General features: G+C 39.1%; 2 protein-coding genes across 3 annotated transcripts in view; one reads left to right on the forward strand and one right to left on the reverse strand.

The window, feature by feature from the left end:
* LOC311049088 (protein FAM107B) overlaps positions 1 to 15904 on the forward strand; it is a 37627-nt gene extending 21723 nt beyond the window's left edge. For both annotated transcript variants that reach the window (XM_084062545.1, XM_084062546.1), the window contains 3 exons: positions 4902 to 5118; positions 12426 to 12591; positions 12935 to 15904. In XM_084062545.1, coding sequence (XP_083918671.1) covers positions 4902 to 5118; positions 12426 to 12591; positions 12935 to 13051 — 500 coding nt within the window. In that variant the 3' untranslated portion in view covers positions 13052 to 15904. The remainder of the gene's footprint in view (positions 1 to 4901; positions 5119 to 12425; positions 12592 to 12934) is intronic.
* A 2792-nt stretch (positions 15905 to 18696) lies between these two features.
* On the reverse strand, positions 18697 to 26045 carry LOC311049614 (golgin subfamily A member 7-like). Its single transcript, XM_084063297.1, has 6 exons — positions 26002 to 26045; positions 23653 to 23775; positions 23382 to 23534; positions 22370 to 22471; positions 21670 to 21729; positions 18697 to 21169 (listed from the first exon to the last, which is right to left on the reverse strand). Exons 1-5 carry the CDS (start codon positions 26008 to 26010, stop codon positions 21682 to 21684), a joined length of 435 nt encoding a protein of 144 aa, XP_083919423.1. The 5' UTR covers positions 26011 to 26045; the 3' UTR covers positions 18697 to 21169; positions 21670 to 21681.
* Positions 26046 to 26346: the final 301 nt, after the last annotated feature.

Raw genomic sequence — 26346 nt, forward strand, 5'->3', positions numbered from 1 at the left:
CTACGATAAATAGCACAAATAGTCAATCTACAAGCTCACAACGCATCATGATGTGATGAGTTGTGAGCTTGTAGATCTGCTATTTCCACTTATTTCAAATTAAATAAATACATTTGGCCAATAATGACCTGCCAAAAATATATGGTTGTCAGTGTTAATGTGGTTAATCATTAATCAGTGTCCTGATGGAAGCCAGTTACTGTGTTTACCACATTGTCACTGATATGGTAGCAGGATCATAACCATACTATCTCGGATGTTATCTCTCCTTCCTATCCTGCTTTTCTCTCTCCACTGTGTTGTCTGAGAAAGTTAAGTTTACATTTTAATCTAAATGCAAAGCAAGTTTATTTGTATAGCACTTCATATGCAAAGGCAATTCAAAGTATATTACATATAAAAAAGGTCTCTGGGAGACTGGGACTCAAACTCAGAACACCAAGTGTTGACCCCTATACGAAACTGGTTTTGTACAATTGGGTCTCTAGTTATGGGACTTGAACCAAACAATATTACAATTAATCAAAACTCTTGAGAGGAATTATTGTATTGAAAAAAGAGAAAGCATGATTTGTTGTCATGAACATGTTACATCACACCATATTAAGAGTTAAGTATACCTCACAGATATAGCGCCTACACACATACTAGATCCAGCATAAATCCACAGTAAGCTGCTTTAGATCTATCACCCTTCATATGCCTCAAAATGAAGCCTATTTTAATTGGGGTAAGCATAGTAGGCACTGTTGGATCACGATTAGTGTACAAGTGCTCACTTTATCCCTCTTTCCCTCCTGAAAGTTCACTCCTGTGTCTTGCTTCTCCTGATGTCTGTATCCAATATATACATTTTGTATTTGTTTCAGTCAAACGTTTTCCGTTTGACTTCATGTTCATGGGTGTTTGCCTGCCACTATAGTGTCAGAGAAAGATCTATGGTCGTCTCCCAACAGCTGACTTGGTAGTCCACACACATCCTCCATCCTGACACAGAAAGGCCACAAGAGGCTCAGCCTCAGATCAACGCAGGATGCCATGTGCGTAAACGCCTGGTTGTGATGTCAAGTGATTCAGTCCTGTTCATGTCAAAGCCAGTGTCAAATGTTAGCCCCTCCTTCTGCACTTGCTTTCTTGTCTCTCTCCACTGTGCTGGTGGATAAAACAGAAAAATAGAATACCAATTCAAAGAGTACCGGTACTTTGAATTGGTATTCAAAGTACAACACGTGTGCAACATTTCATTGTCCATCATTACTCGAAGTACATGTTCATTTTATCGTTCTATTCAAGTTCAAGCTATTGGCATTCAACTGTCATGTACTGTTATTCAGAGAGAAATATCTCTAACCAATTAAACCATATTCTTCAAGCTTACTGTAATGCTTTGTTTTACTTGTACTACTTTTACTCAGAGGATTTATGAAACAAAACCTGCTAATCAAAATACATTTTAACGTTGGCCTTCACAGTAACATCACTGTACTTTCCCATGTGTATATCCAAAGAGATTCCCTCTGGTCCATTAATCCTGTCACCACACATCCTGTCCTGTAACAGTCCCTGATTGAGAAGTGAAGAATAGCCAATGAGGAGAGCTCATTTCATTTTTCTGAAATATTAAGCAGCAGTGGAGATGGTTTCTGGTTGCACTTGAGAAAGGGGTCATTGTGTCTGGACAGGCCTGCTTGCGTATGACACCGGATCTTTTTCTCCTCAGAATAACTTATTGCTCGGATCAGGTGCCCATTAATCTGGCCATTCTATTCGGCCACAAACAGAAGAAACACAGTGATGGAGCAAGGGATGGAGCCTGTCTGTGTGTGTGTGTGTGTGTGTGTGTGTGTGTGTGTGTGTGTGTGTGTGTGTGTGTGTGTGTGTGTGTGTGTGTGTGTGTGTGTGTGTGTGTGTGTGTGTGTGTGTGTGAGTGTGCGTGTAGCATCCAGTGCAAATCATGTGATCTGTGCTTCATCTTTGGCTTTCTAAATAAAGCATAGAATCTTCTTTTGTTTGACTTAGGTCAACAATACAACTAAAACATGCTTGGTTTAAATTGTTCTGGTCGTTGGATTGGTTTAAAAAGTTAATAAAAAACTCACCAGTTTAAAGTCACCGATACATGTAGTGTTTGTCACTTGTTACATTGCTTCTTTTATTCTATTGAGCATCCATAGGTATCTACAGACACTATTATACAAATAAAACATTGTACATTGTATTAGAATATTAGAGCTGAGCCATAGATGCTGCACTAATGAAGTCACTTGAGGATGTAAAGCACATCCACTTAAATGTGTGAAATTCACTGTGAAAAGATGATCACTAGCATAATACTAATCAGTAATTGCCATTTTAAAAGCCCACACGTTTGATGAACGTGGGAAAACAATACACAGGCCATTATTTCCATTAGGCCATGTACTGTGATAGAATTTTACCAGGTATAGATTGTATTTTTCTCACTGTTCACAATGGATTGACTCTTTTCTACTCACACTACCAGGTGTAGATTGATATGGACACTTTGACTATATTTATACCTGTTAATGTACTGTTATCTTAATATAAATTATGCATATTTCTGCGTGTGCCTAACTCCCCCCAGCATATCTTGAGAACCGTTCAATCGATCGATTTGAAACTTGCTGTGTGTATTACCGAGGACCCGAGGGAGTGCCTGGTGTGAACGGTCGGATCGGCGATTTGTCCAGAACCGCCGATCCAACCGATATGCCCATGTGGGCATATATGGAGATCCGGTTGTCCAGAACCTCCGATCCGACTGATATGTCCGTGACTTTAAGCTCGGCATGTGTATCGCCAAGGACCCAAGGGAGTGCTGTACCCGGTGTGAAGTCGGTCAGACTGTATTCCAGCTACCATGATAATGGGTACTGCACTAAGTACTCTGACAACGGGTACTCTGACAACGGGTACTCTGACAGGTACAACGGGTATTGCATAACCGGATAGCATGAGCTCCCTACAGGCATCGTTTCCCAAAGGGCATCGGCCTAGTACTGTTAATATACTGTTCATGCATTTTGAATACACTTATATCTACACTTGTTAGCTCTTTCACCTCGCTAATTCCCAGGCAGTCCAAGCGCTGAGGGCCAAGCAATATTTCTGTAGTATACAATATCCTGGGTTCTGGTACTCTTTTCCTAATCATTAATCATGATTTGCTACTCTTTAGCTGTATCTTTTTTTCTGTAGGCCTATCCATCCATCTATCTATCTACTGTACCTATCTACTAGCTGTTCCCTTATGTAACACACTTGCAAAGCAAACACACACTGAGACAAATCACCCAGTGAAGAGGTCAGTGACATGATCTGTCAGATTCCATGATTTGTGGAATGGTTAATTTGTAACTCATGAATACTAAGAATCTGTGAGCCCAGTGTTTGGTGTTTAACCTCTTTCAGCCTGGCATCCCTATTTTGGGCATGTCATTAGAGTGGAAAATGTTCAAAGATGTTCAAAAATCTTCACAAAATTTCACAACATTAAAATAACCAACAAAATAGTGAAAATAGTGAAAATAGCTGATCTACAAGCTCACTAGCTGTCTTGTGAGCTTGTAGATCATATGCCGAAATATATAGGGCTTAAGAGGTTAACCTTCTTTATACGTTACAATGTATGGCAGAGATGAGAGAACAAAACATAAAAATGTAATAGAAAAGAACATGTATAGACCATCAACTGTACTGTGGAAACCTGACTTTGCATTGATGTTCAGTGGTAGTAGAGGAGATAAAAAATAAACCACAATCAAATACCACAAGACAAGACACCGTACCTATTCCAGTTCATATTTACAAAAGAAAGTGGTGCAAAAGGAAGTGTTTCCTTCTACTCGTCAGAATGCAAACAGACCCGAGTGGCTGGCAAACGGCCTGCTGCTCGGCTCCTGGGCAACTAATGAGTGCAAACAAATCAGCACTGTGTTCTGTCTGTCCCTCAATGCCTCCAGACCTCATCAAGTTCCTCAGGGAACCTGAGCTCACGTCTGTTGTGACTAATTTGCCGTTTCTTTGATCGCGCTGTCAGGTTGTTTGTGTACGCTTCACCGCTTTTTGTTATTTAAATGAACACCTTCCTCTCCACCTCTGAGTCGGAATTCATAGAACTCGCTGGGAAAAGTGCCTCTTTGAAAATATCAACTTCGCAAACACCATCAGGGTTATTTTCCATTTTCTACGGTAGGAACTTGACCTGGTGTTTGGCTTACATGTAGACAGAGATATATATTTTTTTGTATTTGTTTTTAGAACGCTGAAAACAGCAACAATCACATTAAATCCTATTTTAATTACACAAGTTGTCAGAAAACTATTTTGTATAATGAAAAACAATATTATCACCTATCAAATCAAATTCTTTGTATATGTGAACAATGAAAATACAGTACTAAGCCAATAGATTACTAATGATTCTGGTCTTTGATTCTGATCATGGTCTCCCCCTGTACCTGTCCACTAATACAGTGGTTTAAAATAATAATAATAATAATAATACTAATACTAATAATAATAATAATAATAATAATAATAATAATGATAATAATAATAATAATAATAATAATAATAATAATAATAATAATAATAATAAAGAAATACGTTTTTCCATTTAAATTTAAATTCAAGTCATAAGATTATTGTACTAGTTTAACAACTTTCACTAGTGTCCCTATTTAGGGCAAGTCATTACTGTCAACATTATTTCAAACATTTTCAAAAATAGACATTGTGCTATTTTCACTTTTCACTTTTAAAGCCATTTCTCCATAGGGGGGCCGCAGCCAGAGGCTATGGCTATTTTGGGGTCCTTGGCATGCAAAGATTTGGGAACCCCTGTACTTAATCTAACCATCTCCCTTTGCAACCAACAGCATCTGCCTATGCAGACCTCCAAGTAGAGCAGCATGATGGAGGATGCAGGAATCACGCGAGAAGCCCTCCTCCCGGCTCCAGCTACGCCCCCCAGCCAGATTACATGGACGATGAGGAAGAGCATGATCTCATCAAGCCCAAAAAGCTGGTTAATCCAGTCAAAGCCTCCAAAAGCCACCAGGACCTCCACAGAGAGCTTCTCATGAATCAGAAAAGGTACTATACTGTAACTGTGTCTGACTCCTGTGTAAACAGGATAGTGCCACTCTTCCACATTCTTAGTACCACATGCATCAAACCCAGTGGTGGAAAAAGTACTCAAATTCTTTACTTCAGTAAAAGTACCAATATTGCAATATAGAAAGACTCTGTTACGTGTTAAGTAAAAGAATTAAAGAATTAATCCAGAATTAAATTTTACTTGAGTAAAAGTACAAACGTGTTGGCATCAAAATGTACTTAAAGTACCAAAAGTAAAAGTACTAAAATGTTTGAAAATAGCAGATCTACAAGTTCACAACGTGTAGTGACCTTGTAGATCGTATATAGATCGGATGTATAAAATAGGGCTAAAGTGGTTAATGTATGTTTCATAATATCATCATTTATATCTGAAAAGTAACTAGTAACTAAAGTTTTCAAATAATTGTAGTGGAGTAAAAGTACAATATTTGCCTCTAAGATGTAGTGGAGTAGAAGTAAAAGTATTGGAAATTGGAAATACTAATAAGTAAAGTACAAATACCTCAAAATTGTACTTAAGTAAATGTACTTAGTTACTTTCCACCACTGATCAAACCTCATCTCCCTAATTACCCGTAGGCTTCATCTCTATAGGAGTAGTTTGACCACATGAAGCCTGGTGTACCTATTCTGTACATGTCATTATAGGTGATCTCTCTTTCAAATCAAAATGTTAAAGAATTAAAAAAGAAAATCAACACTTTTCAAACTAGTGGTGACAAGTTGTGAGCTTTTGGATTGGATAGCTATTTTCGCTATCCCTTGTATGACAAAGTATATCAGTATTTTATCTAAGGTCTTGGAGCGGACTATTACTGAACAGGTTGGAGAAGTTTGTCCTAACTTCTGACAACCAGTTTGGTTTTAAACCTTAAACATGGCACGGATGTGTGTATTTTTGCTTGAAAGGATTTGTTTTTTATCTATATACTGTAACAGGCATAATACCACAATTTATATGTGTTTTACACACTTAAAGAGTCTAAGCACTGCTAGTAGCCTCTAGAGGGTGGCACTAGAGCAAAGGCCACGGGGTCACCAAAATCAGTAGGATACATCATGCAGTCTGCCTATTAGATTATGAAATATCATGCGTGCAAAGTTGAAATTTTGGCTAGAGGACAGATCATGAGGTCGTATAAATAGTTAGGGTTCTTCCTCAAGGGAACATGAATACATGCAGCAAGTTTCATAGCATTAGAATTTGAGATATCTTGTGCAAATTAGGCCCAAAGGTGGCAGTAGAGGAAAGGCCATCGGGTCTCCAAAATCAGTAGGGTTCATCCCTGAGGGCATTCATTTTCATTGCAACCTACCCATTAGATTTTGAGATTGTGTGTGCAATAGGAAATTTGACCTAAGGGTGGCGCGAGAACAAAGTCCATTATTCATTTATTAATTGCTTTATTAATTGCTATTAAAGTTATTAATTGCTGTAAAACTATTTGTAAAACAATTTCAACCGATTTACCCCAATATTTAATCAGGTCATCTAGGTACCATTGCCCAACATTCATGAACGTTTCATATCATTTAATGCTGCCGTTTTGCTGTACAGTTTGTATCAAACAGAAAGTCTGTCCATAAACAATACCCAAAAAGCTATTTTGGTGACTAGGACTCAGATGTCAGGCTACACATTTTAAAAACTCAGATTCAGATGTAAGGCTAAATATTATAAAGACATCCTCTCTTTAATTTGTTGCTTTACTACAGTGGTCAGTTTGGCCTCGGGACAGTTTTTTATAAGCCATTAAATGGTGGGTGAGAACAAGAACTGGAACTTAAGAGAAGTAGCGACAGATCGTCTCTTATACAACAATAACTATATTAAGTGCTATAAACGTTAAAACATATTAACTGCCTACTGATAGAACTGTGTGTAATCAAATGTTATAGATATAGTTGTGTGTTGATTTTTTGCAGTCACATCCTAGAATTCTCATTACTTCATTAACATTTTGAAAAATAAGATTTTCTCTGGAGGCAGGCAGTCATACTCCTTTTTGAATAGAAATAAATTAGCTTTTTTCATAGAACACACAAGTTCAAGGTTCTCTCTCCTGATTGAATGAATGTTATCCCACCTGAAAATGTATTTTTTATTTACCAAAGAACTGGAGAGATAGGGTGACCCCTGTTATTGAACAAACAGTCTATGGCAAAGATTACTATGGGAATATAGAGCTATTTAACACTTATTTTGCTAAAAAGAATATCACTTACACCCAGGAATAGCTCAAAGATCATCTTAAAAATCGAGTACTGTCGCGTTTCTCTTTTTCATATCAACAATCTCAGATTTTCTAACTTGTGATTACATGGACCAAGGGTTGCTAGGCAACAGCATGCCATTGTACAAAACTAGCGCTTCTGTGTTGTTGGGAAGTTGTCCGATCACGATGACTGAAGCACTTTACTCGATAAGGTGGACAGTTGGTGTGTCAGCAACAGAGGACATTTCATTTCTCTACACTCTTGCTAATTCAGCCAGAGATGACAAATCGTAGAGAGGGGGGAAAATACTAAGCCCTAAAGGCCCTACTAATTTTATGTTCTGGTGTGATAAACCAACAGCATCTGTCACATCACTCAAACCCATGTTATTTTTACAACCAGGATATTGTATACTACAATAAATTACAAGGGAGCTGAGTGTACAGTAGCTCTGGCAACATGTGCATCTTGTACTTGTTAAATGTAAACTAAACCAAACCCTCTCCTTTAGTCACTCCGGAGAAAGCTTAGCAAAGTGCCTCAAATGTGAATGTAAACAAGTGTTATACAGTAGACCAGGGGGGAGCAGCATTGTATTGTTAATCAGGTGTAATCTTACTTAAATGGATACTGCCTAACATTTCAGACAGATTTCTAGATACTGTATGTTAGGGCATATGGCATCACCCAGCTGTGATATTGCTGTCCGAGAAGACAGGATGAGAATTAGATTTGGAGCTTTTTAAATTACTACACCTACTCACATCATCTCTCCTCTAACATGAATTGATCGTGTTACAGTGTATTGATTTAGAAAAGTGAGAGGCTGTGTCTTTGATCCTGGACTGCATTTTAAGTTATTTATAGAAAGAAAGAAAGAAAGAAAGAAAGAAAGAAAGAAAGAAAGAAAGAAAGAAAGAAAGAAAGAAAGAAAGAAAGAAAGAAATGAGTGGGTACTAATAACGTGACTTTTAATTGCATATCAAGCATATCACATGGTTAATTATCCAGCAGAGTGTGAGAAATAGATAAAGATGATATAAAGTGGTGTAGAGTGGGTCTAAGGACATATGTGTGGGTAGTTATTTCCTAAAGAGATGCAGAGACAGAGAGATCAAGAAAGAGATAGAGAGAAAGACAGAGATCGAGATACAAGATGGAATAGAACTAAGGAGATAAGCTACATAACTGTGCAGTGGGAGTGGAAGAATTAGGTCAAGAACAACTGAGCATTCTCTGATCTGCAATCATTATCTCTCTTTTCCCTGAAAGGAAACAGAATCGTGTTAATGTCTAAGGAGGGCCAAACTTTGGCCAATCTATTCAATCATTTCAATTTGACATTACATTTTCAAAACCGACAACAGACGTCATCTGCGTTGTTGGAAGAAAAAAACAACAACAACCCCTAAGTGCCAAGGGTTAACCAATCTGGGAACCCATTCAAAGACAGTAAAGTAGTAAGTAAAACAAAGACAAAAAAAAAAAATATTACTTTGTTTTTGTCTCTGGGGACACTACCTCCTTTTTTGTGTATAACAGGAACTCGGGTTTGGCTCCTCCCCTTTCTTAATCTACTTCCTCCCGAGTGATTCTGTGTTTATTCCTACTAACAACAACATTACATATTCTTCTGTTATATCTTGAGAAATTAAACAGTATGTAGCACTTCCTTTGTAGTACAACATTTATGGAACATTGTATCACCTTACATTATAACACTATTGTTAGTGTAACTGTACCATTATAACAGGTAAAGGCATAATACAATATTATAACAATAAGATATAATCTATGTGTTATGAGACACACACACTTAGACCCTGGCCTACATACTTTGTTGACCGGAGTCCCCCAGGGGTCCATACAAGGCCCACTTCTCTTCCCCCACCAGGCCGCTACACCATATCACTTTGCTGAAAATAGCCAATCCACAAGCTCATAATGCATCACAAAGTGACCCGTGTTGTGAGCTTGTAGATCTACTGTTGTTGCCAAATGTTTGCCCCAGAATTTGATTTATTTTGTTTGTTTTTTGTTATAAATTATTAAAAACATCCTTAATGTTTATCTATGCTTATAATGTCCTTCAAACAGGCATGTTACAGAAAGAAATGAGTGGGGACATTCATGTGAAAGAAATGTCAATAGAATGGGGCAGGCTGGGTTCAGATGTCAGAGGATGTCACAAAGCTGTGTGGTTAGAGAGGAGAAACAAGAGCCAGGGGTATATGTGAGGGCTCAGTAAGACCAGGGTCCACAGGGACTCAGAGGGAAAAGCAAAGCCCTGTAACGCCCGATTTATACTTGGTTGTGCGCCGTGTCACGCACCGAGAAATAGCGGATCGACAAGCTCAAAATGCAATGTGTTGTGAGCTAAATAAAGCGCAAATTCATAAGTGCAAGTCCTTTACTTAATAAGCTGAGTATAACCAACAACAGACATGGCTTCTAAACAGTCTGTGTGTGTGTGTGTGTGTGTGTGTGTGTGTGTGTGTGTGTGTGTGTGTGTGTGTGTGTGTGTGTGTGTGTGTGTGTGTGTGTGTGTGTGTGTGTGTGTGTGTGTGTGTGTGTGTGAGAGAGTGTCTTTGTGTGTGTGTGTGTGTGTGTGTGAGAGTGTCTTCATTTCTATACTCTTAATCACTTTTACAGTCTCATAGGGCCTTAACAAAGGAAACAAACGATCCATTGTCCTTACACCCTCAATTGAGCGAAGAAAAACTCCCAAGACAAAACCCTTGGCAGGAAAATAAACCTTTACAAGGATGAAATCTCTACACAAGCATACGCAGGTGAAGAACACCGGACCGTCCTCATTTAGCGCTAAGGTTAGGGTAACTTTCGGGGCTTACCGTAGGATTTTAAATGTATCGAAGATGATTTAGGACAGGATTAGAGGTTAGAGAATGGACACACAATCAAGTCAATGAAAGGTCCTCACAAGTATCGTAGAACAGCTGTGTGTGTGTGTGTGTGTGTGTGTGTGTGTGTGTGTGTGTGTGTGTGTGTGTGTGTGTGTGTGTGTGTGTGTGTGTGTGTGCATAACAAGTGTGTTTACTTTGTTCAATTCAGTGTGTGCATGTTCCAATGAGACTGATGGGGGACAGAATCGCTAATTAGCATCATGTTTATTTGCCGTGTTCAGCCTTCGCACATTTATGGAACAGACAAACTAAATGAACCAAAACTCTAATCATCATCTCTTCCCTCAGTTCTCCCTCTCCAGCCCAACTCTAATTAAAAGTGGTTACCATGCCTCCCCAGACTACACATCAAATCAATTAACAGCCACACACAGCAGAGAAAAGGAAGGAGACAGTGTGATGTGGAGAGACATCTAGAGACACTGTGTGTGTTTTTTTTATCCTTCTATATAGCTGCTTGCAATTGTGAAACAGCTGGCAATTATCTCACGATTTAGCAGTGAGGGAGAGTGGGGTAAAGTTTTACATTTTGCCTTTTTATGTACAGAAGCAGTTACTCCAATTGATTAAAAAACCTCCCATGTCTCCCATTTCTATTAGGAAGAGTAAGAGATCCTGTTTGTAATGTGGTTGAAAAGCCTCTTGGTCTTAACGCTCTGTCCTAATGGGAAATACCTCCACTTGGATACTTGGTTTGGATCTTTTTCAAGTAACAAAGTGCATATTTAACGGTCTTTGTTAGAGGCAGCATCCATCTTATTCTTGGAAACTATTTCAAAACTTTATTCGTGGTTTTGATCGGAAGATAAACAGCAGAAGTTCTGGTGGAGACTAATGATCCTCTTTCAAGTTACCCTTCATTGTTTTCAAAGCCACTTCCGCCTTATTTGTTCTTTTATGCCAACTTTACAATATCGGAGTCCTATTTCTATTGTCTATTTGTGATTATATTCTACTGTAGACATAAGTTCTGTGAGAAGCAGTAACCCCTGCATTTATATTCATCCATTTGAAATGACATATGGTAAAGCTACAAACAAATGAGTTTGCTTCCTTTTGTCACGTCATTAAATATAAAACTGCATTTCATCGGAGAGAAAAGAAACACAGACAGGTGGTCAGACATGGATTGGACTAATATCTCTCTCCATTCCATTCCGTCTGCATGAACAGCTGAGAAAGTCCTTTTCTCAGCCACTTCCATTTTCATTAATGGCAAGAGTGCCATCTTCTGGAAAAAATAACACACTGACAGCCCTAACCCCCAATAGCAGACGTATTCAAAAAGCTTAGCTTAGATGAAGACATATAGCCTACAACATGATGTCCCCAGCTAAATGATTGATGTTAGGAACCAAATGGACCCTTATGGGTCTGTAACTCTGGGAGTGTACAAATGGTACACTCAAAGTAAAGCTTTTTTTGGGGGGTGGGGGGGCTTTTTATACCTTTATTTAGAGAGGGACAGGGAAAGTAGGCTGACAGGAAATGGGGATAGAGATGGGGGGTGACATGCAGCAAAGGTCGTCGGGAACGGGAGTCGAACCTGCGACACGCTGTCAGGCTGGCATTGCAGCCTAGGGTGCCTGGACCGTCACGCTACGACCCAGGCCGTAAAGCTTTTTTTTTTTTTTATGTAATTTAAAAAGTTTGAGAACCACTGACTGAAGTCAAAGATCTAAATACGTCGCTGCACTACTGTTCAAATCCAGTGGTGTAAAGTAACTAAGTACATTTACTCAAGTACTGTAGGCTATTTACGTACAATTTTGAGTTATTTTTACTTTAGTGGAGTATTTCTAATTTTCAATACTTTTACTTCTACTCCACTACGTGTCAGAGGCAAATATTATACTTTTAATCCACTACAATTATTTGAAAAATGTAGTTACTAGTTACTTTGTAGATTTGTATTATTATTACAAAACATACATTACCCACTTCAGCCCTATATAGACTTCTACAAGCTCACAGCGCGTCGCGATGTAGCTTGTAGATCTGCTATTTTCAAATTGTACTTGTAACAGAGTATTTCTGCATTGCAGTATTTATACTTTTACTTAAGTAAAAAAATGTGTGTACTTTTTCCACCACTGTTCAAATCTAACCTGTGACTGCATGGTCCTGGCTGGGATCCAGGGGCGGCGGCGGTGCTGCTGTGGAGACCAAGCCGGAGTTGCAACGTGTGCTGCAAGCCAGGAAGAGAGAGCAGATGATCAAACAAAGGAAGCAAGAGGATGAAGCCAGGAAGAAGATCTCACCTCTGGAGCAGGAGCTCCTCAAAAGGCAACAGAAACTGGAAGAGGTACTTGTTTCTGCACTGACGCCACACCAGCGGTGGATAGTAACTATAAGTAAATGTACCCATGTACTACTGTATGTACTCAATTACAATTTGAGGAGCCTTTCCTTTACTTTACTTGATTTGTCAATACTTTATACTTCTTCTCCACTACATCTCAGGGACAAATATTGTACTTTCTACTCCACTTAGTATTTTACAAAACCTTGTTTTATACTTCGGCTCTACAAGCTCACAACGTGTCGCAGGCCAGCAATACTCAAGTCTATATTAGGATATTTTCTAACTCATGTTTTAGCCTCAACTTCTTTCCTCAACCCAATATTCTCGTCTGTTTGTACTCTAGCTGGAGAAGCAGCAGGAGAAGGAACAGGAGGAAAACCTGAAAGCTCCTGAGTTCGTCAAAGTCAAGGAGAACTTAAGACGGACATCTTTTCACGGTCAAGGAGAGAAAGAGGTGTAAAGAGGAAAGTGTCTGAGGTTTACAGCTTGGAATATCCTGGTGGTTGAAAGCACAAGCATGTGTGTGTGCACACGGTACTATACTGGCATGGCATTGTCTGTCAGTTGAGATGTACAGCTTGAGACATCGGCAAGAAATGTTAACAGGGACTGCTCTCCCCAGCAGGCCAAGGAACAATGCCTTCAATGTTACACTAAAGGAAAATAGGCAAACAAAGACAGTGTCTGGGTTTTTGAGTTAGGAGCAAGCAGTCTCATCTCCGCAACAGAAATGTTGAGGGGGTGTGATTTTGCAAAGTTGCACGACATAGCCTACATGCGATAATCATTTAGTTGCTAAGTAGAGAAGTGAGACGAAGAAGAAGGTGGCAGCTACAGTATTCATTGCAACAGTGCGATATTTTTCTTGTTTAGTTTTTTTCTGCATTTTGTCTCTTCAAATGAGGGACAGTTATAACCACCATATAACTCCCATCATTGTGCCCTATATGTGCACATGAGCTGAGCACATACCTTCTGGGGTGTGTCTGTGGGATAGCGGTTAGCTATATTTGTTGGACGATTTTGCTGTAGGCTCCACCCAACATGATGTGGAGAGTCTAACCATACATAGCTATAACAGTGCTAAGCAGTGAAAAGGATGCTTTAGCTTAACATTAACCTGTCTAGTTTGACACTGGAAATGTTGTAACTGGCTTCATCCTAATGTATGCATTTGTCTCATTGCACATTTAAAAAGGTCATTTCAGAACACAGGGCTTATTACAGCAAACATGTCATTTTATACATCTGGCTTTGATGAAAGCTCTGGCCGAAGGTTATTCTCTCAAGTCAGATGTATTGTTATGACAGTGATTTTTGTTTAGTTTTTATACAAATTGTTTAATTAATGAATTTCATAGGTTGGCAGTTAACGGTCAAGTTTAAAAGAAAAGCTCCCACGGCTTTTATAACCAGGTGAAGACCATGCTGAATGAAATATGATGTCACTGTTCTTTTTTTCACGTTTTTTTGTACAAAATGACAAATCAGTGAAAATCTAGCTTCGCCAAAAGTCGAGAAAGGAAATTAGTCGAGAAAACTGGAAGTAATTCAAACCAAAAATTAACATGATGTCATATCCATGAGTAAGCAAGTATATTCATGGTAAAAATCTCTCTGGGGAATGACATTTTCCAAGCTATGGCCATAATGAAATGTACATGACATTAACCTCAGTGTTTATTTAACATTGTGTTCTCATGTCACCGACATCTATGTTAACAGCTCTATGAGTGTATAAACAATGTTTATATCAACACTTGCTAAAACAAATGATTGCCACTGAATAATCAATAATTAATGACACTGGAAAAATTGCTGTCCAGGTGTATTAAAGATTAATTATACTTTTATAATACATACATAACACACTCTCTGTAATAATCCTAGAACACCTGGAGTTTTGAAGTATGTTCTGCACTGAGATCCTATTCTTAGCTGTGCCTTCCCTGATAACAAGCATCAATGCCACCATCATCAAATCATATAGAGTGTCATAAATGCACTTAGGACTTTACATGATTTGATGTTTAACTTGTTGGCCTCTGAGTATCCCACATCATAATTTTCCACTATAAATAAATTGTGTTACTATGCCAGGGTGGTGTACCCTCCCCACTATACAATGTATTTTCATTTCCCACAGAATTTGAAGCCATACCCCAAAGAATGTAGGTACTACATAATGTAATCAAATAAGAGCCCCTATATTCAAATGTAATTCATATAACATCAGGTACTTTCATGATTATGATAGTTATATTCACTGGACCACAGCTCAAGTACACTTCCCCAACAGAAAGGGGAAAAGAAATGGATCTCAATCGGATAACGAGGATTCTTAAGTCCTTAATTACACTTGTCACTCACGTAACTTTCTGCCATTAAGTCACACAAGCACACAACAGTGAGACAATCAATAACATGTTTCATACGATCAATAATAGTTCCAATTAGCCCAGTATAAATTAAGTTGTACTTAGTTGTGCACTGGTGTCACGCACCGAAACTTTACCATGTACAAATCAGGCATTAGTCAGCAAAGATAATTGCTCCCCAAATTAAGGAAGGAAGTACAGAACCATGAATCTGTGATATCAAGAAGCAAAACCAGACAGTGATTATACTGGATAGATTAGTCCTTAGATTGTCCATCTCATAGCTAAAACATTCCAGGTTACTTGTGTCCGTGAGACACTGAGCAGCCATGGATTAGGTATAAGTCATTGAAGACAGAAGATGCAGCTAAAAGTATTGTAAATAACTACAAACAAAATAAACATCTGCTTTCCCTTCCTAATTTGATGCAGGAATTATCACATTTATCTAATGTATTCTTGATGAAGCTGCTCAGTGAAACATCACAGATCAAAAGTAACAGTGGCTTTTATTTCTTACAATGATATATATTGTAGAATAACTACTGGTAGATAGATAGATATTCAATGAAGTGAGAAATAGAACCTTTATTCTTTTTTTTTAACAGACACTGTTCTAGAGACACAAACCATCACAAACTTATATTAAAGTGACAAGTGACAAGTGTAACTAAGGTCTAATTTGAATGGCTACTTACGTTTGTAATAATAAAATAGCTATGTTGTCCATGTTTTATTGCAATCATTTGAATAGATTTTAATTATTTCCTTTTGAAATAGCACTTTAGAATGAAATGGTGTAACTTGTGTACAGTTTAAATCAATTATAATTTTCTATTAAGCAGCTTTTTCCTAATTGTATCATGTTTATACCTTGCTTACAAAGTATAATTATTTGGATATTTTACTTGTATTAAATTAAACATTTGCCTTGATTCCTGAAGCCACTTAAATGTTTATTGATCTAAAGATTTTAATCAGCTGTTACTTGTTATTCACTTAAAGCGTGTGATATTTTTGATTTTCCACAAGGCCTGAAAACAATATCCTTGTATGAAGGATTGATCAACAGACATGTGCACGCACCAGCTGTCCAGGGCTTTAAAAGCCAGAGGGCACATGTCTCTTATTATCAAAACATTTGCATGACCTTATTTATTCTTCATTAATTGCTTTTCATTACAGGGATAAGGCAATGGAATGTGTCCTGCCTGGTGGAAAGCGTATGCAACACAGAACGTTTTAACATAGATCTAAAAGTATTGCAATTTAGAATTTTGGCATTTAGCAGACGCTCTTATCTTTACAAGTGAAATAAACAAAGTAAATAAATTGTCACCTAGAATGCAGAGAGAACAATGTAGTGCCTCAAAGAAACTTAGATACTAGGTAAACAATGACCCTAGCATCTGTCTAAACAACATGATATCTAAATTACATTCTTAACATTTGTGGTCAAGAAAAACACAAAATATGATTCTGAAGATTGAGTCTTCAGACTACGGCGGAAAATTGGGAGCCTGCCGCTCTGATTGCAATGGGGAGTAAATTCCACAGTTTGGAAGCCAGGAAGGAGAAGATCTAGGTCTGGGACACTTGGAGCTTTGTCCAGGTTGTGTGTTAGCTGATCTAGATCTAGCTTGCTGCTTAGCATAGCAGCAATGGACATTGAAAAATACTGTATATTTAAAATACATTTTAAAATATTATATTTGTGAACAGGAATGACAAACAGATTACAGCTTCCTGTCGCAACTTTTACCAGGCAGAGGAGTCGAAGAGCTCTTAAATTTTCATCTTTTGGAATGTCAACATTTCCACTTGTCTGGTGTTTTTTTAAAATACTAAGAATTGACTGTAGCCAAGCACCCACACAGTCAAGGAGGCAATCAGAGGAAGCGCACGTTTTACATTTCAATGTGCCCATTATGTAGTATGTGTAAGTGGTAAGTGATTGATCCCTGTTGGAAAGTCTGACCCCTGAATTTAAGCCATCCTAACTATTATGAGCAGCGAGCAGCCACTGCGCAGTGTCTGGGGACCAGCTCCAGTTTGGTCAAGGGTAGTCTGGGAGGCTTTGCCTCAAAGCCTGGACAGCAGGGGCGCAGCCACTGCGTTCTGATTCAAATCAATAGCCAATGAAGAAAGGGGTGCGGGATCCACATGCAGTGGGTGTTGCATGTAAATAGGAGCGACGGGAAGCAATTTCTCCTTGAGAAAACCGGTAAGAGGCGTGTCCGCTCAGATTCTGAGCGTAAGCTACATCCCGCGCACAAATACCAGGGCTCTGGCCCAGAAGTTCCTCGCCCCTCCTGTTTGTATGCGAGAGCTGGCGAAAACTTCTGGGAACTCAGATTAGGTCAAGGGCACTGGCAATATGTCCTCAATATGCATGTATTTTGGTGTGAGGGGAGACCGGAGCATCCGGAGGAAACACACAAGAACAACACATAAAGAACATGCACATTTACACAGAACGCAGGAGCTTCTCGCTGTGAGGCAATAATGTTAACCACTGAGCCACCCTCTCTAGTGCATTGGTGAGTGTAGACCAATTGTATACCAACGTATAGATTAGTATGTGTAGCGATGTAGTAGAATACAACACTTGTAATACTATGATTCAAATATGATGTAGGATGCATAATAACAGAATAGTGCAAACCGTTTCTTGCACTGTATTGTACAAGTGCAGGTTATAAAATGGTGACTTTTCATCATTTGACAACATTCTTTGACAATAATTGATAAGGTGGGCTGACAGGCATAGTTGGCACTGAAAAAGCCCAAAAGCCAAAAGCCTCAATTGCAGAAATAATTTCCTATTTGATCTTTGGAATATCCTATATATAATAGAATACCAATTTTAGGTTAAATTGACTCAGTATTCAGTCTGCAGAGTCTGTTGTGCTGCAAGATATACTGCAAAACCAAAACATTGGTTCAACAGTGCATTGCATAGGCTACTGCAGTTTGGTTATAATCGGTAATTTATGTTTCATCTAATAAGGATGTTTATACTGGCCGGGTAAATTACTCAAAACAATTTGTCCTTGTTCTGGCACCCAACCACGAGATTTGGCAAATTCTTCATGGGCAATGGGCATAACACACATAGTACTAAGCTGTGCTGCTCATCCCACAAATGCATGTTAATTACAAGGGAAGGGAAATAAACAGGCTTTCCAACAGTATGTTATTGGCAAGAAGCATTGTTACAACAGACATAATCTACCAAACACAAATTTCCAAAGTTTTGTGCTGTTTTTAATATGTATGTTTTATTATTGCCTTTTCCAAAAACGCTAGTAGCCTTACATACTATAAATAAGTATTGGATATATTAGATTATTCTAGTATCTGAAGTAAGACAAAAACAGGATTCAACATAGTTTTACAAGAAAGGAGCATTTATTTAGATAAGACAGACTATATTTATAAGAAAGGTATACTGGTTGTATCAAACAACCATAGTGGAATCTTTACATTAATGGAAAGGAGTTATGCAAAGTATTTAAGGTTTTTGGGTGATTTGTGGCCATTAAAAACAGGTACAGTTACAGTATAACATTTTAAATAGCACTGACTCTTCACACCAAAGATACAGCTCACATATACAGGACTTTTGTGCATTCGTACATTAATAAAAAATCATAAAATGTTTGAAGAGGTATAGCCCCCATGTTTTTTATGACACCTTTAAGATAAACCTACAGTATTGTTACTAACTTGACCTGAAGAAAAACTCAGAAGCATTCATTGTGTGCATTTCATAAGCAAAACATGATCTCCCCAAATAAGGTCACATGCATGCTGAGATAACAAAACATATATAAAGTGTCTCAGTGAAACCTACAACCAAGTTATTAATACTGTGGAACCATAACCAGAGGAGTGTCCATTACAGATATGTTAAACAACTCCCCCATGATAAATATAAAGACACTTCTTCTTTCTGATTAACTGCATAAGATTAAATCATGCTGAACGTCATTGCATTATCAAAAAAGACAAGTTTACAACTTTCAAAGAGAGATATAACATACAATGGCACTCTCCTTCCTGAATGGTGTCTTACCAGAATAACTGAAACTTATATGTATAAAAAGACAGAACAATTTACAAACATATAGGGACAAGTACACTGTAGTATTATAAATATCAGGAAAATTGTTAAATCAAATGTATCTACATCCTCCTAGGTGAAGGCGAAGTTTGTATGACTCTTGCCAGACAAAGAGTATCAGGTCAAAGGGGTCAACCCACTGGCATTCTGCTCAACAAACATACCCTGCCCCCTCCAATGAGTCCAGTCTAGTAAAGTAAAGTTTCAGCATTTATGTTCAACTATGTTTTACAATTTGTCCTATTTGAAACGGATTAGCCAAATGACGCTTGTCACAATACATGCCTGACGGCCGATCTACACCAGACTTTTCAAAGCGATACGCACCCGTTTCCATAAATAAAGTCACTTGGAAAAAGGAAGAATGACTTCTGTCCTAACCAATCAACTAACCAGTCCAACATACAGTATAATATAAGATTTAATGAGGAGAAAACGGTTGCTGTCAATTTAGAAAACTTGTTTAGAAAAATGTTGGGCTGTAATCTTTAAAAAAAGGTATTGAGGTGTTGTCTTGGTTGGGCTTGGGCTTTAAGCTCTAATACATGCACAGACAGATATGCAGTTTTATTATCAGACAGTATATACAGAAAGTATAAAGTTACACCTTTTGAATGCAAGAGGGCAATAGTACCCATTAGGCCGTCATGTTATGGATAACATGTTATCACCCAGGAAATGCTCACGTGAATATGCATTTTTTTCACTGTGCCTCCTGGTAGAGATTTTGTTCTCTGCTGAGCACACCATTCTAGTTTCTTAGTGTGAAGAGACAGGAAACCAAAGGCAGAGAGGTGAGACATGCGAGACACGATCAAGCGTCAGAATCAGATTCAAACTCTGGAGCACATGGTCTGTGCACTAACTGGCTGAATAACTCAGGCTATTCTATATTCAAATTATACTTTTTATTTCTTCATTAATACCATCACATGCGTGCCAGCTTTACTGCAAAAATACAGCCACTATTCTATTCTATAAAATGTAGGCAAAAGAAACAAAGGGAAAGGGGGGATTTTGTTCCACTTAACTCATTCACTGCCAGAATTATTCTGGCTGCGTTTGAACACTGCCATATTTTTCATTGAAAAAAAAAAGTACTCAGGAGCCGAGATACAGAATTTTTAAGTTTTAAGTTAACAAGGAAGTGGATGGGAGTCTATATCTTCGAAAAATCATATCTCATTGGTCTTTGGGTCAAAAAAAAAAAAAAATCTAAAAAAAAAAAAAAAAAAAAAAAATATTTTTAATTTTTTAAATTTTTTTAAAAGTCGTTTTAGTCGTTCTTGGCAGGCATGGCTTATGGACAGAAGTCGTTTTAGTCGTTCTAGGCAGTATATGAGTTAAGCCCCATGTACTTAAAATATCTCAGCTCACAACGTGTCGCATCATAACATTTTTCAGCATCAGCCAGCACAGCCATCTCTCTCCTTTTTCTAGCCATCCCTTTGGGTGTTGCCTTCTCTTTATCAAACACAGATCTGACATTCCTCACCTTTGCGCAATACCCAACCCCCCCCCCCCCCCCCTGCCCATGTGTTTTTTTTAGCACTACATTCAAATTTGTGTTTCACTGTGTTATAGCCTAAGGTCGCCCCTCTATGTTCCAAGTGATGTCCACCAATCAACATCAGTGCACAGTTGAGGGCAGATAGGCTTAACCACATGTACTGTATGTGATTCCCTAAGAATTATTTTTGAGGAGCAGCCATTGTTGACGACTCCGAGCATGCCATCCAAGTTGGCAAGCCGTGGTGGATGGAATAGGTTGTCACAAAACCAAAACGAGTACTTCTTCCACGCATCTCAGCCAATCGGTGTGGGACATTTAGTTGAGAATAGCATACACGCAGCTGAACCAAGATGAAACTTGGGTGTTTCTGGAGGGTAATGGACAAAAGAGCTAGCCTACTCTTATCAAAGACTGCCACAATATGAAAGAAGGGGGCCTCACTGTCTACTGTCATGTAGCAGCCTATAGTAGGGGGAGGGCGGGGCCCTTTTACCTTTGGGGGGGGGGCTACACACACACTGCGGAGGTCTGCGGGGGGTTTCGGTATGCCAGAGGGTGAGCCTGTGTAGAGAAATAAGATAAATCACAAGCATTAGATGTGCCAGCAGACTTGAACAATACACAAAAAGCCATAGATTTTCCAGTCTTACTGTAGATGAAAACAGCAGAGGAAATGGTATAGCAGAGGCTATACCATATGGTTCAGAAGTGGTATGGCCGACTTGGCAAGCATTCTGCAGCAGAGCAGTGCCACAAGTTTAACTTGGTGCGTCACTTTATAAATAAGTGGATGTACTTCTATAGCCTACTGGCAGTGTGCAAGTGAAGTTTGATCAGTCTAGCGGTTTGCGAGATTAGCTCCGGACAGACACACAGACCATCTCATAGACCTCTTGCAGAGCCATGCCGTAAAAACAGAATCAACAACGTCAACATCAGATGCTGCTGGGAAAATACTTTCATTACATGAAATACATGAACAAAGAATGCCATATTATGACACTCAGTGGACTATGTCCATGCCTTCCAAATGCCCCCCCCCCCCCCCCCCCAACACTGACCTTTGGAGTCCTTTATCTTCCTGAACCAATGCTTCTGTCTTCAAAGATGGTAATCTCAACCTAGAGAACAGTTTGTTAAGGGAGAAACAGAAATAAAAACAGCAAAAACATAGTAGCACTTGTAGAAGTTTCTACAAAATTAGCATAAGTTATACAGGTACATGATCTTGTGTCCAGGACTGATTTATACCAAGCAAGATGCTTACCAAACGTTGGCAATAAAGTCCATGATCTTTATACCACTATGGCTTATCTGGAGTCAAGCTTCTTATTGTCACCTTCATCACCACCCGGTTCCCTCACTTCAAGAAAACCAGGCTGCAAAGTATAGTCTGCTCTTCTGAGAGGAGCATTGGTATTCACAGCTACCTTCAAATCCCGGGTAGGACATGAACGTTACGGATTACAGCCGTAACACTTGCCACTTGGCCAAAAAACATGTATAACTAATGAAGTTGCAGACTGGGATATGAGAACATTTCTGTGACCGAGTTGTAAGGGCATGAAATTGCTTGAGGGAAGAAAATCCAGCAAGCAGTTTTCAAGATATCTTGTTTGGGACCAAAGCGATTTACCACAGAGCCCCGCCGCTAGGATGGCTAAAAAGAAGGTTTACCCTTGAGAGTAAGAGACTATATCGTTAATGGTTAGCACTTATGAAAATGCAGTTTTTCCAATACTACATTTAGATGAAGGATACGACCCTGAGGCCTCTCTCTATGGGGTCTGTCAGTAGCAATCCCCTGGGTGCGTATGTCTTCTCATTCTGGTCCTTTATGTACAGCGCAATCTTCTTCAGCACCTACATGAATAGAGCAGTTCCCCGAAAATAAGAACACATCCTATATAGATCAAAAACCAAAACATTGTTGGTATATGCAAGATGCGGCATCATGTACTGTAGGGCTGGGTGATATGGACAAAATCAAATACCACATTTTTTTTACCAAATACCTCGACAGATATAGTGACGATAATATATGTATTTTCTTTCAAATGTTTCAAAATAATTAAAAACAAAAAAATGCGCACCACATCAGGCGACGCGAGGCGCTTTTGCGCACCAACAGCTGGGACAGGAATTTCCAAGCTTTTATTTTTTAGCAAAACTAAAAAATAAAAGCCTGGAGATCGAGGCTAGGAATTTACTTCCTGAAGCCACACTCACACAATCACTCTAAAGCACCCGTCGGCCCCATGTACAGCCATTAGGCACAGGGGTAGATATATGACTCGCGTCGCCTCGCATCGCCTCGCATTGCCTCGCTGCGTGCACGCAGCCAGCAGCGGCTGTTAGAGGCACTCGTCACCGATGATGAACGCACCGTAATGGTGCAAAATATGCCATGAACGTCCCAATCTGGCGGATAAAATCAGCGCAGCAGCACAGGGCACCAACCTTGGGGGCTTTGTCTAACAGCGTGAGAAAAAAAAACGGCGAAAATCGGCGGAATTTAGAAGCAGAGCGTCCTTTTTTTCTCCCCCCCCCCCCCCCGTTGACTGTCCGGTGGGCACCGTGCTGAACCCCCCCCCCCCCCGTTGACAAAACTGTCCGGGCTGAACCCCCCCCCGTTGACAAAACGGGACGGGCGCCATGCGCACCAAGTCACATGTCCAGGTGCTCTTCTGCGTACCAGACCTAAAAAGTTATGTGCACCCCTGATTATATTGATATATTGCCCAGCCCCAGCACCATGCTATAACAGCATTACCGTTTCATAGTGTGTCTCCATACAGAGGAAGATGGTGTAGGCAGTGATACAGGCTAGGCAGCCCTCCAAGTAAGACTTCCTCCCTAGTTTCTCTGCCTCTGCATACAGGTTGTTCAGAGTTTGGATGGTCTCTTCAAACTGCTGCTTGTCAAGCTAAAATAAATGAACACACAAATACACACACACATATATATATATATATTTACATCTATACAAATCTTATACATACAAAATTAAGTCAGTATTCATTGCATCTATATTAGCAGCATACCCTAGACTCAAGCTCTGAAGGGAATTTGGTCTGGAACTTGCATGTGGTTCCAGAGCCGTAGTCTCTCTGGACAAAAACCTTGGAGGAGACAGCTGGCTGCTGGAGGTCCTGTAAGCTATGAGTCTGGAAGAGAAAACAACACATCTCATTTTATCCAGGGAACATGAGTAACGACCAGGATTCGCGTGGTAACAAGGGACAATAGGAGTGTATCTATGTTCCCCGCTTACTCTAACCCACTGAGAACATAGATTTTAGCTATATATACAATATTTTCAAAAATAGATATAAAAGCGATCTGCTATTTTTGAAAGATCTTGAAAATGTGTGCAAATCTTTGAATATAGATTTTTTTAAAGTGAACATTTTTTAGTCAAATCTTTGTTTCTGGTGTTCCCTGGAACAAAATATTTTAGATGGAGGTCTGTGGCCAAATATCATTTTGGGGGTCCTTGACATACCTTGAACCTTGATGAAATACTTTATTAGTCAGAAATGTAAACAGCATGAGGTACAGTCAGACATTAAGGCTAAAAGGATAACATAAAAAAGGTCCTGGGGACTTGTTTCCATTGTGGTCCTATGTGTACAGATAGCAGCAGTTTATAAGGCAGATCATTTGTCTGTAGAGAGGCATGCTGGAATATGGTGTATAGAGTTCAGTTTGTTCCCGGTCTTCCTTTGATGCAATATTTGAGTTAAGGATTTCTATTTAGTTATAGTTTTCCTTACTTGATTAAGAGTATATTTGGTTATGTTCGGTTGTCAATTGAGTGTTTCCTTTCTATAGCGTAAAATCATCACCACATCCATCATTAGATCCATTCGTTCTATGTATCCTCCATTTCATCATTTTAATCTCTACCCATTTGGTCCTGGTCAGAATACTTTGATTGGTATCCTCCTGGTGGTGCCTGGAGTATATTAACCACTTAAACCCTCTATTCATGATTATACAGACCTGAGTTGCAACTGTACTTGGATCCCTTTTTTCCATCTACACCAAATTTCTTTGCCAAAAATAGCCAAGCTCAACGCACTGTGCTGTGAGCTTGTAGATCTGCCAGTTTTGGCCAATGTTCCCTCCCAGAATATGGATGCTCATCATCCTAGGGTATAAGTGGTTAAGTAGCTTGCTACCTAACTAAAGGGCAATCCCTCTGGGCCGGGGATGATATAATGCTTTATTGCTTTTGGTCTTCAGGCAAAGGGTGTGCAGCTGAGTGGCTCTGAGCCTCTCTGCCTGAAGACCAAAATACCAAATGTCTCCCCCGGCCAAGGGGAGATTCCGTTTGGGTGTTCCTTCCAGCATGAGAGACCTGGGTTAGAATCCCGAGTGTTACACATAGACTACTGGACACTGCTACTCAATAGAGCTTTATATATTTTTTTTTTTTGTTATCAATTGTTTTTGTTATCATATCAACAATACAATTATGTTTGTATGGATACATTTTTCAAGAAACTTTATATGATCACAATATCCATGTTTGGTCAAAACATTTGTCCATTTCGCCCAGCCCTACTGTACAACATAGGTAGTCACAATGATTAGCTGTCCTATCCATATAATCATGTGCTGGATAGTAGGTGACACTGGAACAGACTTTAGATAAAATGATTGTGGAAGAGGCAGCAGCCTAACATAGCCTCCTGCCAACATCAGTGGGCAACAGGATAGGTGGGCACTAGGGACATCCGGGCAGCTCCATGTAACATTTTTTTTAAATGGTCTTACAGTATTAACATTCGACAATTAAGGTCTAACATTTCTACAATTGATACAAATTGCTACAAAACCTGTATATCCAGTCATTTTGGGGCATAAACCATAGGCATAAACAAGAAGTTGAAGGACAAAATTAAATCTGATGATGATGATGTACCGTTCATGTTCACATCATGCATACTTTACATTACCTAAAATATAACTTTTATTTATTTTTTATTTTTTTTACATTTTGGACAAAATAGCCAATTTTACATCGAGGTGCCCAGATGTCCCTATAAGTGCCCAGACTGACCACCTATCCTGTATCGGCCTAGCTTAGCCAACTGGAGCTGTAGCTCGCTTCAGTTTAAAGTGATGGCTAACATCAACCATTGGTCTGTTTTCCATTGATCAATGTCATCTCTTATCTGTTTCAAACATGCTGGTAAATGAAGCCGTATCAAACTGTTCATTCTGGCTAGGCTTAACATGGCATTAGCTTACTCGGAGAACGTTACAAACAACTATATGATTAAGCTCCACCAACAGTCAAACTATCAGCATACCACCTTACCAAATCAAACCTAACACTGTACAGGCTTTTGATAAAAGGAAAATAAATACTTTAAATACTTCACCTCAGCCATGGTGTTGTTTTGTTTTCTAGCTGTTGCTGGTCTGATTGAACCACTTCCGGGTGTGTCACACCAGACTTGGTGACCTATCAAATCCAGAGCCGCCAGACTGTACAATGATGACCGTCTTGATCCAAGGCATAATATGCCTTATCCACTGGATATATTATATCCAGTGGTGGAAACAGTACTCAAATGTCTTACCCAAGTAAAAGTGTCAATACTGCAACGTAGAAATACTCCGTTACAAGTAAAAATATGGTAATCAAAATGTAATGTTATATAGTGGAGTATTTGTATCCCAGATGAGATGTAGTGGACTAGAAGTAAAAGTATTGGAAATTGGAA

The sequence above is a fragment of the Gymnoscopelus microlampas genome, assembly GCF_963454915.1.
Source record: "Gymnoscopelus microlampas genome assembly, chromosome: 7".
In the NCBI taxonomy this organism is placed as follows: Eukaryota; Metazoa; Chordata; class Actinopteri; order Myctophiformes; family Myctophidae; genus Gymnoscopelus; species Gymnoscopelus microlampas.